General features: G+C 50.1%; 1 protein-coding gene across 2 annotated transcripts in view; it reads left to right on the top strand.

The window, feature by feature from the left end:
- Positions 1–14,973, top strand: part of ASTN1 (astrotactin 1) — a 207,519-nt gene that overhangs the window by 183,617 nt on the left and 8,929 nt on the right. For both annotated transcript variants that reach the window (XR_002100181.1, XM_019530886.1), the window contains exons 17-21: positions 9,743–10,011; positions 10,837–10,970; positions 12,220–12,371; positions 13,684–13,819; positions 14,654–14,754. Coding sequence is in view for 1 of the 2 variants with exons in the window: in XM_019530886.1 (XP_019386431.1) it covers positions 9,743–10,011; positions 10,837–10,970; positions 12,220–12,371; positions 13,684–13,819; positions 14,654–14,754 (792 nt within the window). In the remaining variant the exon portion in view is untranslated. The remainder of the gene's footprint in view (positions 1–9,742; positions 10,012–10,836; positions 10,971–12,219; positions 12,372–13,683; positions 13,820–14,653; positions 14,755–14,973) is intronic.

The following is a 14,973-nucleotide window of genomic DNA, read 5'->3' as shown; positions in this document are numbered from 1 at the left end:
CCCATCCGCCTGCTTCATCTGGCAGCCCCAGCATTGGGAGCAAGATGGACGGGATGGAGTGCCTAAGCTAGGTCTGGCAGTGGCAGTGACACTGGCAGTAGCACCCTGAAGGAGCCACTGCTACTAGGGCTGTTGGGAAGCAGGGTCCAGCTGCCTTGTCAGCCCAGACCTGCATGTCCAGCCACATATGCCATGGCCTGGGCTGGCTCCCTGCACCTGAGTCAGGCAGGATCAGGGGACATGCCACAGGCTGGATAAAATCCCTTGATGGGCTGGATCCAATGAAAATGCTGTTCTGAAGCATACTCTTAGCTGGACACAAACTGGCTGTAAGTTTGAAATTAATGCAGACCTTTCTCACTCTGTGCACAAGGGTTTTTTAAGTTGAACGCAATGAAGCTTTTGAATTCTGAGTTTTTTGGAAAAGCAACTGAGAGGCATGCGGCTGTTTTTGCAAAGAGCTGATCACATATGTTTGCAGAGTCATTTTATATCAATGACTGCTAACCAATAAGGAAATCTACAAATAAGTCTGGTGAAATCTCTTAGAAAATAGTTTCAACATAGTCTTTGGAAAATACATTTATGGCACCCAACCAAGGATCTGTAGAACTGCAAGCCACCTGCTTACAGTCTGTGCAAACAGGTGCAGAAAGATAGGACATGTGGCACATGCGAGCCTAGATTTCCATGCCTAAGAGTCTGTTCCTTGGGTCATCATCTATACCTTCCCTCTCCCCACTTAAACAAATTGTCTAGCCTGTGTCTCTTAGCCTCTGAAGGCTAGGGATGCTCATTTGAAAGACTGTCTAGGGCTTTTGAAACAATATTGAAACTTCCCTTGTGATAGCTGGAGGTCATGTTTTTTTAAACACTTAGATTCTTGCTATCCAGAGCATATGTTCTCTTATGTTCTCTTGTTATCTTTTAATTGGTTTCTATTCTAAATTTAATACCAACTGTTCATGCTGGCGGCAGTGGCTGCTGCTGCTTTTGGAACTGGGATGGTGCCTGTCAGCCTCAGAACTCGGTGTGTGAAGTCAGAACCTTTATTACTACTGCTATTTCCACCTCCCCTCCTGGCCGCTCCCCCACCTGGCAGCTGCTGCACTCCAGATCTCGCCATTTCTCGTCTCATTCTGTGTTTGGCTCCGTGTTTTAATTCCAGATGCTGGGGAACTTGACAACCATGGTTACACTTAAAAGCATAATTAGAGTTGAGTTCCATGTAGTATTGATCAGGCATGTGCTTTCCAAGGGAAGGATTGTGCATCTGTCATGGAGGTTGTCATAGTATCTTGCTGCAAGTTGCTGGGATGTGAGATAATTAGAAGCTAGAGGGAAGTCCATCTTCTGTGTCCAGTGAAAGGAGGGGGAGAAGAAGTGGGCTGCTACTTTCTTCCAGAATGGAGGTCTCTAACCTTCCATGGTACCTCTCTGTGCTCCTCCAGCAGTCTGAGAATGACCCGGTTGCCCATAAACAGAGACACATTCTTTAAAGCAGTGGCTCTCAACTCGCGGCCCGCGGGCCACATGCAACCCAATCAGCACACTGCAGCAGCCCATGTGACATCCTGTTAAAAAAAAAAGTAAAGATTGCTGCCCGAGATTTGTTAGAGTCAGGGAGAAAAACTTGAGAAACAGCAGGTTCCCCTTGCAGGCTGACAGAGTTCTAGCTTGCAAGGTGCTGCTTGGGACTGGGGGGACACGAGGGCAGACAGGCAGGGGGCACCACATGTGTGTGTGTACGCACAGATGTACGTGGCAGCCAGGCAGTTCCTGCAGCTCCCTTCAAGTAAGTCTATATGGGGGTGGAGGGACAGGGGGACGGGACAGATTGGGGCCCCCAGGGTAAGGAAGGGAGGGAGTAGAGTAGAGTAGAGTAGAGTAGGGCAGGGCTGGGGCTGGGGACACTGCCCAGCTGGGGGCGCATGGGGTCCAAGGCTGGGGCGGGAATATGTAGCTGCAGGGCCCAGCCAAGGAGTGGGACAAAGCTACAGGTGGATTGTGCAGGGACAAGTTGTGGGGGGAGGCTCTCCACTACTGCCAGCACTGTCAGGGAGGGCGGCATAAGGGGGTATGTGCCTTCCAGATTTGTGCGTGGGGTGGGGGCAGATACGGGCCTCCTTGCCCTGCTGCCCTCCCCGCAGGTGCCTCCATGGAAGACCAGGGTGGGGAGGTTCAGTGCCGTTGCCAGAAGCCCACGCTGACCATGCCGCCATGGTGAGGTGCCTCCTGCTGCCCAGTTCCATGCCACTGCTGCTGCAAGGTGGGCAAGGGACACCTTACTATGACAGCATGCCTGGCATTGGGCTCCCAGCAACAGCACCGAGCCTCCCCGCCCACTGGCACCAAGTCCCACCCACTGGGCCACGGAGGCCCCAGGGGAGGGCAGCAAGGTGGGGAGCTCCAAGCCCAAAGTGGGCAGATCTGCTCCCCACCCCACACGGGCTCCACTCCAGCCGTGCTGCCTGCAGTGGGGGACTGGGAGTTGGGCTCTGTGCTTCGCTTCAGCTGCAGCAACTGCTGCTTTCCATGGGCTGCAGTTGGGTTTTGGGTGCTGCTGTAGGGTCAGGGAAGGGGGCTTCAGGCCCTGGCCCTTATCCCATAGCCCTGGCAGCTGGGGGCGGCTCTCATAACACGTGAGAGCAGCTAGTCCTCCTGTTCTCTAGTGAGCAATATGACCTGATAGGGATCACGGAGACCTGGTGGGACTCCTCTCATGACTGAAGTGTAACTGTAGCGGGCCGCCCCTTGCACAGAAGGGACAGAGTAGGGAGAAAAGGCGGAGGGGTAGCTTTCTATGTGAGAGAGCAGTACACCTCTCTGGAGGTTGACACTGGCTCCAAAGACAAGCAGCTTGAAACCCTCTGGGTCAAGCTGCAAGGGTGGGCGGGAAGGTGAGAGAAACCTAACTGTTGGAGTTTACTGCAGGCCACTGAACTCTCTCAAGCTTCTCCACATCCTTTTTGAATTGTGGAGCCCAAAACTGGACGCAGTACTCCAGCTGCGACCTCACCAAGGCCGAGTACAAGGGGAGAATGATGTCCTGGGATTTGCTTGAGAAACATCTATGGATGCAGGCCAGAGTTTTGGTCGCTTTACTAGCCTCAGCATCACATTGCAGGTTCATGTTCATCTTGTGGTCAATGATGACCCTCAAGTCTCTTTCTTCCATAGTGCTAGCCAGCGTAGCGCTGCCGAGCCTTATAAGGATGCTGCAGGTTTTTCCTCTCAGGGTGAAGAACCTTGCATTTTTCCGTGTTAAACGCCATCAGGTTCTCGTCCACCCAGTTGCTGAGCCTGTCCAGGTCAGCCTGGATTGCCCTCCTGTCTTCTGGTGTGGATGCTTTACCCCAAAGTTTGGTGTCATTGGTGACATCTTTATCAGTTATTTGGATGGGGGAGTGAAAAGCTTGCTGGCCAAGTTCGCAGATGACACCAAGTTATGGGGCAGTGTGGTCATGTCAGAAGATAGGTTGCAAGTACAGGCAGACCTGGATAGGCTCAAGACTTGGGTAGACTGGACCCAGATGAAGTTCAACACTTCCAAGTGTAAGGTGCTCCATCTGGGGGCAAACCATCCTCAACATACATACAGGCTTGGTGCTGACAGCTTGACTTGCACCATGGCCAAAAGGGACCTGGGGTAATGACTGACCATCACATGAATATGAGCTGTCAGTGCGAGGCAGTGGTTAGCAGGGCAAATAACATGATGGCATGCATCAACCAATGCATCTCATGTAAAACTAAGAAAGTGATGCTCCCACTGTACTCAGGACTGGTGAGACCACGGTTGGAGTACTATGTCCAGTTCTGGGCACCGCACTTCAATAAGGACATGGAAAAACTTGAGAGGGTGCAGAAAAGAGCCACCTGTATGACGGGACTTGCTAGGCAAGCCATACGAGGAAAAGCTGAGGAATCCGGGCATCTTTAGCCTAAAGAAGAGAAGGTTGAGAGAGGACTTGATGGTGGCTTACCGCTATACCAGAGGAGTGTGTCAGGAGCTTGGTGAACAACTGTTCCCTAGGGCACCCCTGGGGAAGACCAGGAGCAATGGATATAAACTGCTGGAAGGCCGCTTCAGGCTCAATACCAGGAAAAATTCCTTCACAGTTAGGGTGTCCAGACTGTGGAATAAACTCCCTCCAGAGGTGATTCAGTCACATACCCTGGAGGTTTTCAAGAGAAGACTGGACAGTCACCTTGCTGGGGTCGCCTAACCCCAGTTGTCTTCCTGCTTAGCAGTGGGCCTGGACCTGATGATCTGCAAGATCCCTTCCAGCCCCTAACAGTCTATGAATCTATTAATTGAGAGCTGCAAGTGTGGTCCTCTATGGCAAATAGGCTGAGAACCACTGCTCTAAAGGACCCTAGTTATTCATCTGCCCCTTCTTCAGACTCTAGGTGCACTGAGTGTCATGTCTTATCCAAGGGGGCAAGTTGCTGAGATAGGAAGGAGCCAGATTATTTTTTCACCTTCTTGTACCATCTCTGAAATCACTACTGCAGTACAACCCAAGAGTTCCTGCCTCCTGGGGATAAACCTTTCACCCCCTTTACTGTACCATCAGCATCAAGGACATGGAAAGGGAATACAGGGCTGCTGAGCAGCTAAGACACTTGCTACCTCAGCAGCGGCTCTGCCTGCACTGACTTGTGTCCCTGTATTTTTCCCTCCCTGTATACATATTTCTTCTTTATCTCTGTGAACTTGGCACCTCATCTTTAGAAGAGGCCAGAGCTGACTCTGACAGCTCCTTCTCATCGAGACAGTGTAACAAGGTTGTTTTCCTAAATGCCCAGCAGCCAGCAGTACCCCTTATGAGCCAGGTTTTCAGCAGAACTGTGCCCACTGAAATGACATCCTTTAGAGTAGTGTTTCCCAAACTTTTGCTACCTGGGGCACACTTTTCTTTCCATATTAAAATTGGAGGCAGTGTTCACTTTTGCACCCTTTGGGAATCACTGCTGTAAAGATAGAAGTGTTTTGGAACCAAATCGTATTGAAAATCTGAGCCCTAGTACTCCATATGTGTATGTATATGTGTATTTTTCAAACCATATAACATATGGCTTCCCTGCCAGAGGAAATCATATCAATACTGAGATGCACTGGTAAAAATGACGCCGCATACATTGTTCTTTAAGATATACCCATACTTCACAACCTTTTTAGCCTCAAGGCTGCCCTCAATAACTTTTTTGCATGTTGCGGTGCCCCAGTAAAATCACTGAGTGAGATCTAAATTCAGAGAAGATATGGAGGGGGCCTTGAGGCTAAAAATATATTGAGAATTGCTCATCTAGTTGATGCTATTTAAGAGCAGCAGGGGTAGGAGCTCCCCATGCTCCTTCTAGTGTCTGCCCTTTCCTGGCCCCTGGTCGGCATCTCAGGGCACCGGGGATCTTACATGGCAGTGATTATACCTGTGGCCCTTCCTGCTGTCCTTGGGAGCATGGGAGGAGTGAAGGGGATGAGCCAGGCTGCAAAGCACAGCTCCATCTATTTGCCTGTCCAGCCATTTGCCTGCTCACAGCAGAGCATGCTACTAGGAGTGTGTTTGTGGGGGAAGGAGGGTAGCATAGGGGCTGCCTGGAGGCAGGGATTGGTGAGGAAGGTAGCAGTAGTGGCAGCAGTCTCCAGAGGAGCAGTTGCAGTAGTAGTAGTTGGGACCTGGAGTAGATGGGACAGGCTTAGGGTGTTGGGTGGGGGAGAAGAGGGTTTACCACCTCACACACGGGGATCCAAAGGCATGTTTCTGTTGCTCATGTGGCACACCAGTATGCCTTGGCACATCCTTTGGGAATCACTGCTTTAAAGTGTGTTGGAACCAAAGCATTGGTTCATAAACCCCAGCCCTAGTACTCCATCCTGTGAGGCCCTGATCGCTCCCATCTCAGTGGCCTGAATACTGTGCAGGATCGGGCCTTAACTGCTGTTTCAGGGAGCCAGCCTGGCAGTCATAATGATGAAAGGACTTTCCACACTTCTTGCCCTGTTCAAAAATGGGCCTGTTCAACTAGAGGTGTGGCAGAAATGGTTAGTACCAAGTATGATGCTGGTTTTTGTGATGTGGGTGCTTTGGAAGGAGATCCTGTTTGTTTCTGTTGTATCATTCATCGAGCTGTCTCTCTGTCTTCATTTTTCAATGGCTTTCCTCAAGGTGATGCCTGAGCACATCCCACATTATAAAGACTTTTGTCTCTTTTAGTTACCAAGTGTAGCAATACAATGGATGGCTTTTTGGCAGAGCGAGGAGAGCATTTGTAAGGAAAAAGTCCTCTGGGATCCAACTGATGAGCCAGGCACATGGAGACATTAAGGGGATCTGCTCTTGCTTACCTTCATGTGTCCATCATTATGTCCCAGTTCTGCCAAAAAGGCCCAGCTTATTTCACCAAGGCCACGTCTGTATTTCAGTATCAAACACACACACACATGCTCTGTCTGTGCAGGCAGAAGCGGCAAACTCTTTTCCAGATCTTGTTCCCTGCCCTCACACGCTTGTGATGGCATTCAGACATATAAATACATACATACACACATAATTTGGACCCAGGACCAGGACAAGCACAGCTGTTTTCTGCCAAACAGCTCTGTACCGGGGTGGCTCCTGACCTGAGCTTCGAAAGATGCATACCCCTTTCACTTATGAGTGTCTAATGTGGCTCTTGCTTAGAGCTTCAATTTTGCAGTGGGCTAAGCTAAGTACCCAGTGGCTCCTGTGGAGAACAATGGGGAATGTACACACGCCCACGCCTGTTCAGGAGACAATGAGAGCTGCTTTTGAAGATCTGGCACCACTTTTTCAAAGCTCAGCGGTGGGCAGAGAGCTCGCTTTTTGCCTTTCTTTTCAATCAAGATGTTTCTTTTGAAGATTCCCCCCCCTGGTATTTTGGTCCGTTTCACCCCACGCAGTGTTATTCTATAGAAACTTTTCTTTAAAAGAGAGAGGCCCTTTTGCTTAATTCAATCAGGGCGGTGGAGATTGCACAGCTTTTGAGGTTGTTGGGTGAACTCATATCTGACCGCACACTTCAGCTTTTCTCTGCAATGTGATGCATCTTGTCTCCCCGCAAGTGTGTTGCCTATTGATTGACTCAGTGGGTCTTTTAAACCACTACTATCATACAGTTAGTCCTAGGCTTGGAACAATGCATGACTTCACAGCACCACCTTGCGTTTACTCTGCCATTTAGATGTTCCATATGCTGCAACACTGCCTAGGTATAGACTCACCTGTTTAATTACAGGTATAGGCATTACGGGGACAATTCAAAGCATGTTGAGAGAGCAGTCTGAACTACCAGTTCCCCACCCACCATTGTAACTTTCTGTTAGTAAATCTTGACTACAGATATTGCTGGGCTTGATGCCAGCAGGAAGTCACAGATAGATTTTAGGAAGATGGAGAGGAATGCTTTTCAGGAGGCAGATTTGATGCTGCTTCATGTAAGTCCTATTTTTATTAAGTCATGGTAAAAATATTTACGTGGTACTCCTCATTCATAGATCCCAGAATACTTTACAAAGGTTATGCCAGAATTGCTGTCTCCCATTTTAGAGATGGGAGATACTGGGCATAGCTACATGAGATGCTTTACTCAAGATTAGAGGAAATTTCTGCACATTAAGTGTTACCATCTACACGTGCAGACGCTTACTGCAAAGTAATTTACTCTAATGGTGAGTAAATTTGCTCCCTGTAAATACAAGTAGCATATTTGCTTGCAATTAATTACTGTACCATACAGCACATGTAGTTGGCTGACTGGGAGCAAACTTGCTCCCAGTTAGCTGGGCAGCAGGAAGTGGGAGATTGCTCCCTCTCCCTGGAGGTTGGCTGCTGCTGGGGCCTGCTCTGCCACTGGAGCCCAGGTAGGAGCAATGTCCTCATGCCCCAGCAGCAGGGAGCTCCCAGCCCTGGCTTCCCAATTGCAGTCATGGAGCAGGGGTTGGGAAGATTTTTCCTAGTCCCAGCTCTGTGATCATGGAGCTGTGGCTGGAAACAAATTCCCCAGTCTGTTCCCAGCCCCCCACCCCACAGTTGCAGAGCAGAGGCCGGAAACTGTCTCAGTCAGGGGAGCTCCAAGCCCCATGCCACGATCAAGTAATCGAGGTAAAGGGCTTGGAAAGAGCTGTGGCGGAGGAGCAGGTCCCAGTCCCCTGCCCCAATCTGCTGGTGGGGCAGCTAGCAGTAAGTCTCTGAGTGGGCAGGGAATCCCCCACCAGTGGATTGGGGAGGGGGTTGGGACCTGCCCTTCCCCTGCAGCTCTTTCCAAGCCCCCTGCCTCCGAATGGGGAGTTAGGGTCAGCAGCTCCCTGCTGCTGGGGCAGGGGGACATTGTCCCCACCCAGGCTGTGGTGGCAGAGCCCGTCCTGGCAGTCCTGGCCCCGAGCTCCCTGCCAAGCCCTATGCTAGCACCCATAGGGAGCCTAGAGCTCCCCCTGGCTGCTGCCAGGGGCTGGTGTACAGCTGGAGGGGGCAGGAGCAGATTGCTGCCAGGATCAGCAAATCTGCTCCTGCATCCCTGTACATGTAGATGCCTGTCCGGGGTGAGTATACTCTAGAGTAATTTTCTCTAAAATAAACCCACCCTGCAGTATTTGAACATGTTGTTTGCACTGAGGCATAGAGTTGTTGTTCCAGAATAGTCTGAGATGGGGCCAGATCCAAAGTTTTTAACTCCTCCAAGACCGTTTTAGCCTGGACATAAGGAAAAATTTATTTATGTCCGAGCACCCAGGACCTGGAATAGACTCCCTCCAGAAGTGGTGCAGGCACCTACTCTGGATTAATTCAAGAAATGTTTGGATGCTTATCTTGCTGGGATCCTTTGACCCCAGCTGACTTCCTGCCCCTTGAGCAGGGAGCTGGACTTGATGGTCTTTGAGGTCCCTTCCAGCCCTAAGGTCTATGAAAAAGTCCCCTTCCCTTTCATGTCAGTGAACTCTGGATCAGGCCTCCAATTGCTTTGTAGGCTCCTTTGTAAGCTGAAAGGAAAGATGATAAGCTGCCCTATTCTGGCTGGAACGAGAGGTGCTGAAATGCTTGCAGTTGTTGACTTTGAATCAATGGTGAACCACATAAGAACTAACATTTTCAAGTGTCAAGCAGCAAAAGTCAGGGTTTCCCCTAAGCTCTAACCTAGGAATGGCTCAGGGGATTCCTCTCACATGTAGAAACAAAATGGTTTTGGAGTGGAACCAAGCATAGGACATTTCAGAGACATTTCAACTCTAGAGGAGGGAACTATGAGCCTGCAAAACAGGTCTTAAGGGAAACCAGAGCACCCCTGAACTCTAGTTTACATTGCACCCACATTTACATGAGAGAGGCTCCCTCCAGTGGAGACTGTTATCACTGCAGGTGAAGTCAGTTGCACAAAGCCTGAGACTCTGACTGCTGTGAACAGCAGCTGGGGAAGTGATGTGACCCTGCGTCAACCCAAGGCCAGGATATGGTGAATTTGTGGGACAAAGGGGTCATTTGTCAGTAGCAGAGCCAGGAAGGGGCAATCATGATTTCCAGCCTAAACATCAGTCAGCATTTTCTTTCTTCTACCTATGAATCAAACTGTGTATTTCTAACATCCTCAAGGAGTTGCAGGGGTTTTTGGGAGCTGTTGCTTTCAGGTTATTTTCTCCCCAAAGAACAGGCAAGAGGGTATTAAGCCCAGTGCCATAATTAGCCTATTTCCCACTCCAGATCCGCCTGTTCTTATTTCACAGGAAATTCCCCCTCGGACGAGTCGGAGGAGCGGGAACGGGACCCCAAGGTTCTCACCTTCCCCGAGTACGTTGCCAGCCTGTCGGAGTCGGGCACCAAGCGCATGGCCGCCAGCGTCCGCATGGAGTGTCAAAGCAGAGGCCGCTGCCCCTCATCTTGCCCACTTTGCCACGTGACTGTGAGCCCAGACACACCAGCAGAGCCAATTTTGCTGGAAGTCACCAAAGCAGCACCTATCTATGAGCTGGTCAGCAACAACCAAACCCAGCGGGTAGGGGCCGAGTTGCTGAGGAAAGGCTAAACTAAAGAAGGGTTGTTTATAGTAGGAGCATGGGGGCAAGAGGACTTCATAGTGAATCCACTTGGGCTAAAGTTTAGATGCCAAACCCCAGGTCCAAGCTCAATGTTGCCAGCACTGAGACATCTTGCCCTGTATCTTTGTGTTGTTGTTGTTTTGTGGGGGGTCTTGTCAGCCCTTGTACTTCTGAGTGCCAGCAGCCTGCAAGCCCTGCATGGTTTGGTGCCTGTCTTAACATGGTTAACAACAAACAGATGCTATGGCCCTGAAGGGATTAAGGGCAGGGGTTACAGACTGGCCAGCTTGCTTCTTAGCCCCTGGCCTAATTACTTACCGTGTTAACCCATGAGCAAGCCTGAAGAGAGTTTGGTATCTGGTGAGTGGTCAGAAGTAGCTGAGATGGTTTCCTGGGCCAGGAATTTTCCTTGGGGGTGGGTGTTCTCCCCTGTCAGGGGAGGAGGGATGCTGCTGCTCTGACATGCTGCTATTCTGCTACACTGAGTAGTACCATTGAAACTCACTACCCGTGGGGAAAGGTAACATGCCTGCTTACAGGGGGAAAGGTAGCAGGCCTGTGGTCAGGTGCCTTCTGCAGACCCTAAACCCTTTTGGCTTCTGTCTTCGTGTCTGTCTCTGCTGAGGTGTCCCAGAGTTTCCAGCTAGCAGGCAGTGTCTGCCTAGTGAGGGGAGGGGAGCATCCTGTGAGGAAGGCATTACAAGGGGTCCTATCTGAGCAGCACAGTGGGAGGTGGGAGTTCCTGCTTGCCTGGCTTTTATTGCTCTTCTCTTCCCCCTCAGCTGTTGCAGGAGGCCACCATGAGCTCCCTCTGGTGCTCAGGGAGTGGGGATGTCATCGAGGACTGGTGTCGGTGCGACTCAAGTGCTTTTGGTGCTGATGGACTCCCAACCTGTGCACCCCTCCCACACCCAGTGTATGTCTTCCATGCTCTGATTTGACCCCCATCCTTCCACCTTGCTCTGAAGAAGTGGTTGCTCTTTAAGGGGACAGCTGGTAAAGGGCCCTGATGTAAGGGATCATGGTGCTAGTCCAAGAAAGCGACAGCACTGAGAATGCAAGCTTTTCCTACACCACCCTGGGCACATCTACATGTGCGATGAACTACACAGTTGTTATTGCAGAGTCATTTAGTACTTGCTTTACTAAACCGCTGTGCAGTAACCACCGGTATTGCACGGTCCCAGTGCGGCATGGGTCATTTTTGACGCTACTGTACAGTAGCATTGGCGTCATAGTTTGTGCCTGCCTATGCTACGTTGCTGTAGCTCATTGCTGTGACAATGTAGCATTTCATGTACACATATCCCCTGTTGATGGACCTGAACCCTAATCTGGGGCAACCACTACTTGGCATAATGAGGAAGCTTTTTATGGCTCAGGTGCTGGGGGCTGCATTTCTCACCTAGGGTTGGATCATCCCAGAAAACTGTGGAGTTAGGAAGTTTTTACCGCGGGTGGTTATATAGGATCCAGCGTGACATCTCAGCTTGCCTCAATTACAGTAGTACAGAATGTGGGAGTCAGTGCTGACAGCTTCTGTGGTCTCTTGTTATCATTGTAAAGGTGGTAGGGCATCTCCTGAGGAAACTCCCAGTTCTGGATAAACTTACGGGCTGAATGGGGTAGGAGTATGAAGCACAAGGCTTTTGAGGGTCACTTTTAGCCCCACCTTCTGCCTTCAGTGCAGGGGCTTGAGTGGCACCCCGCAGTATGAAGCTCTGATCCACAGTTTCAAATGCAGCCCATCTTGGGTACCACAGGGCATGTCTTCACAGTAAAACTGAGGTGTGATTGTAGCACATGCTAGCATGCCCTAGTGACCTTGATTTAGCTAGTAGAATAGTTATAGCAGTAAAGACATGGCAGCATGGGCTTTAACTCATGCTACTAGCAACCAGGGTATATACTACAGGATCCCTGGAGAGTTTGCTGTCTGGCTGCTCACTTGGGCCATTGACCATTGTACCATGTCTCCAATGCTGTTGATACCTATGTGAGCTAGATTGAGCGAGTGCAGGCTACAACCACATCCTAAGGGAGCAATGATGGGGACTGTGGTATATGCTGAAGAGGCGTGAGAAAAGAGTAACTTGGGTGCCAGAGGTGGACAGGAGGTGCTGTTTAAAGAGCTTGACCTGTCATGTTTCCCCACTCCCCTCCAGCCTGAGGCTCTCCACAGTGCATGAACCCAGCAGCACATTGGTGGTGCTAGAATGGGAACACTCAGAGCCACCGATTGGAGTGCAGATTGTCGATTACCTCATCCGCCAGGAGAAGGTCACGGACAGGATGGATCACTCCAAAGTAGAGACTGGTGAGTACAGGCCAGAGGGGCTCTGGTCCTTCAGCAGCCAGTACTGGGCTTTATCCTTCTCAAAAGCAAGGAGAGGTTAAACCTGCTAGAGACCAATATGCTATTTTCCTGTTGCTTGAAGAAGACCTTTGCCATGTCATCTCTGCATTTTACAGTGTGGTCTAGGCAGCAAATGGTGCAACTGGGAGCAGGTGACCGCAGTGGCAAGCATTAGCAACACTCTTTAGCATGTGCTTAACTTGAAACCTGCAAGTAATTCCAATGAAGCCAGTAGCTAGACTCCAGCAGGAGTGTCCCCTAAGCAGCTAGTGGCTTCAGTTGGACTGGTTGTGGGCTTACAGTTAAGCAGGCAGCTACTGAAGGGCTTTGCTGGGTCAGGGCCACAAGTCCCTTTTTTCATTTGTTTATATGACTTCCCCACATTTTCCTTTTGGCCTGAAATCTGCAATGCTTGAATGGTTTTGGAAAGTTGGAGGAAAATCCGTTCTGCCAGTTGAGCAACATGACATTAGAAAAATAGCCATTCCTGTCTCCCTGTAGTAGTAAGGTCACCACTGCTTTCCCCTTGTCACCCATCAAACTTAGGTACCTGAAACTTGGCATGTTTATAGGCCACCTTGATGCATCTGTGAACCTACTCAAAATGGGAAGGGGAGATAGGTGGCTGTGAATGGGTCTGTCTCCCCCAGCATGATGATGATGAAGACTCAGTTGTCCTACAGCTCTGGGTGTTTCTTCTCCTGCAGTAGGTCCAATAAAAACAGGCTTTCCTTTCTCTGGAAGACTGCCACAGAACTCGCACCTTCCCCTTAGTGGCTTCTAACACAAATTCACCTCAAAACTTACATTGCAGCTCAGAGTCATCATGAGGCAGGAGGAAGGAGCAGTGTAAGCAGTTTTCTTACCCTTCCCCAGCTCATTTAGCATATTCTCACTTCACTTCCCCTCCATAGTTCCCAAATTGCTAATGTTGCATGGCAGGGAATTTAAGATGCACCAGTCCAAACTGGCCACAGTCAGCTTGTTAAGAGAGCATCGTCTCTTCAGCCCTGCTCCTGACCTTCTGGCTGAAGGCACTGGTGGGAGTCTTGCTGCCTTTGCTCATTGCAGCTGGTGCTACTTAGTTCAGGAATATTCAAATCCTTCTGAGATATTGGGCTCACTGGTCTGTCTTGTGGCTCGAGGTAAAACTCAAGCGGAAATTCGCTATTAATCCTTCACATCCCTCTCCCATTCTCCTTGCTCAGCTCTGTACACTTGGGATGGGATGGGAATGCAATTACTCTTTCTTCTTCCTTGCTTCTTCTCCTAGAGACAGTGTTGAGTTTTGTGGATGACATCATCTCTGGAGCCAAGTCCCCCTGTGCAATGCCAGCACAAGTGCCTGACAAACTGTCTTCTACCATCTCCTTGATTATTCGCTGCCTGGAGCCTGACACCACTTACATGTGAGTTACACTCCTTCCTGCTGGCTATTTCCAACCTTGCACTGGTTGCCTCTGATTTGTGACTTCTAGCTTTTCTCCTAATTGTTGGGGGGGCCGGGGGGTGGTGGTATGGAAAGCAGGTATGTTCATTCTCTGCCGTTTCATAAGGCATGACCCCTCTCCTGGTTGGTGACTGTATCTGTGGGGCATGAGGGAATCCTGCTGCTGATACTGCTGGGCCTTTTCCTTGCCCGCCCATGTGGGAGATGTCATGGTCATCAGGGTAGGGTTCACTCTGCTTTGTACAAGGTAAAGCTGGGGAGAACTGCATTCCCACCCTTTTTTTTTTACACCTGGGTGATGATTTCTTCCAACTTTATCTTATGTGATCTGACTGGACTCATGCCATAACTTCCCTCCCCCCACCCAAGCAGAGTCAAATTATTCTTCCTGGTAAGCCAGCACTCTGCACCATGTACCTAGGCTCTTCTAAACTGTCTGGGCTGCCAGTGCAGCAAGTGTCAGCCACTTCAGACACTTGCTTGCACTAGGTGAAGTAACCAGACTCAGTAGGGATGCCAAGTAGGTTTGGCATGTACCTTCTGACTGGTTTCTTACATCCTGTTGGGCCTGCACTGCAAGGGAGCACATGTCAGCTTGGGGAAGCCTGCATCCCTAAGAGAGAAATGCCTCATGTTTTAGCATAGCCTCTTGTTTGCCTAAGTGGTATTAGTTGTACACATTCCTCCAGATGGGCATCTACTATAGGCAGGCATGTGTATGTGCATGTGAAAGTCCAATCTGCCTGCTTGCTCTGAGATGTGATGATATCTTCATCTCTGCCTCTCCCACCAGGTTCACACTCTGGGGAGTTGATAACACAGGGAGACGTTCAAGGTCAAGTGATGTGACCGTCAAGACCCCGTGCCCAGTAGTAGATGATGTGAAGGCTCAAGGTAATGGTGAAGATACTGCAGGGGTGGGCAAAATACGGCCCGCGGGCTGGATCTGGCCCACAAGGCCATGCTATCCGGCTCACGGGGCCCCTAAAAAAATGTAGAAAATTAATATTTCTCTGCCCTTGGTTCCTGTCAAAAATGACAGGAGCCAAGGGCGGTAGGACCCAGGGGAAGCCCGGCGGGCTCCAACAGCAGCAGGGCCCACCTGGCCCCGCC

Source organism: Crocodylus porosus, unplaced genomic scaffold, assembly GCF_001723895.1.
Source record: "Crocodylus porosus isolate Cpor-Errol unplaced genomic scaffold, CroPor_comp1, whole genome shotgun sequence".
NCBI lineage: Eukaryota > Metazoa > Chordata > Crocodylia > Crocodylidae > Crocodylus > Crocodylus porosus.
This window is presented reverse-complemented; position numbering and strand designations above follow the sequence as displayed.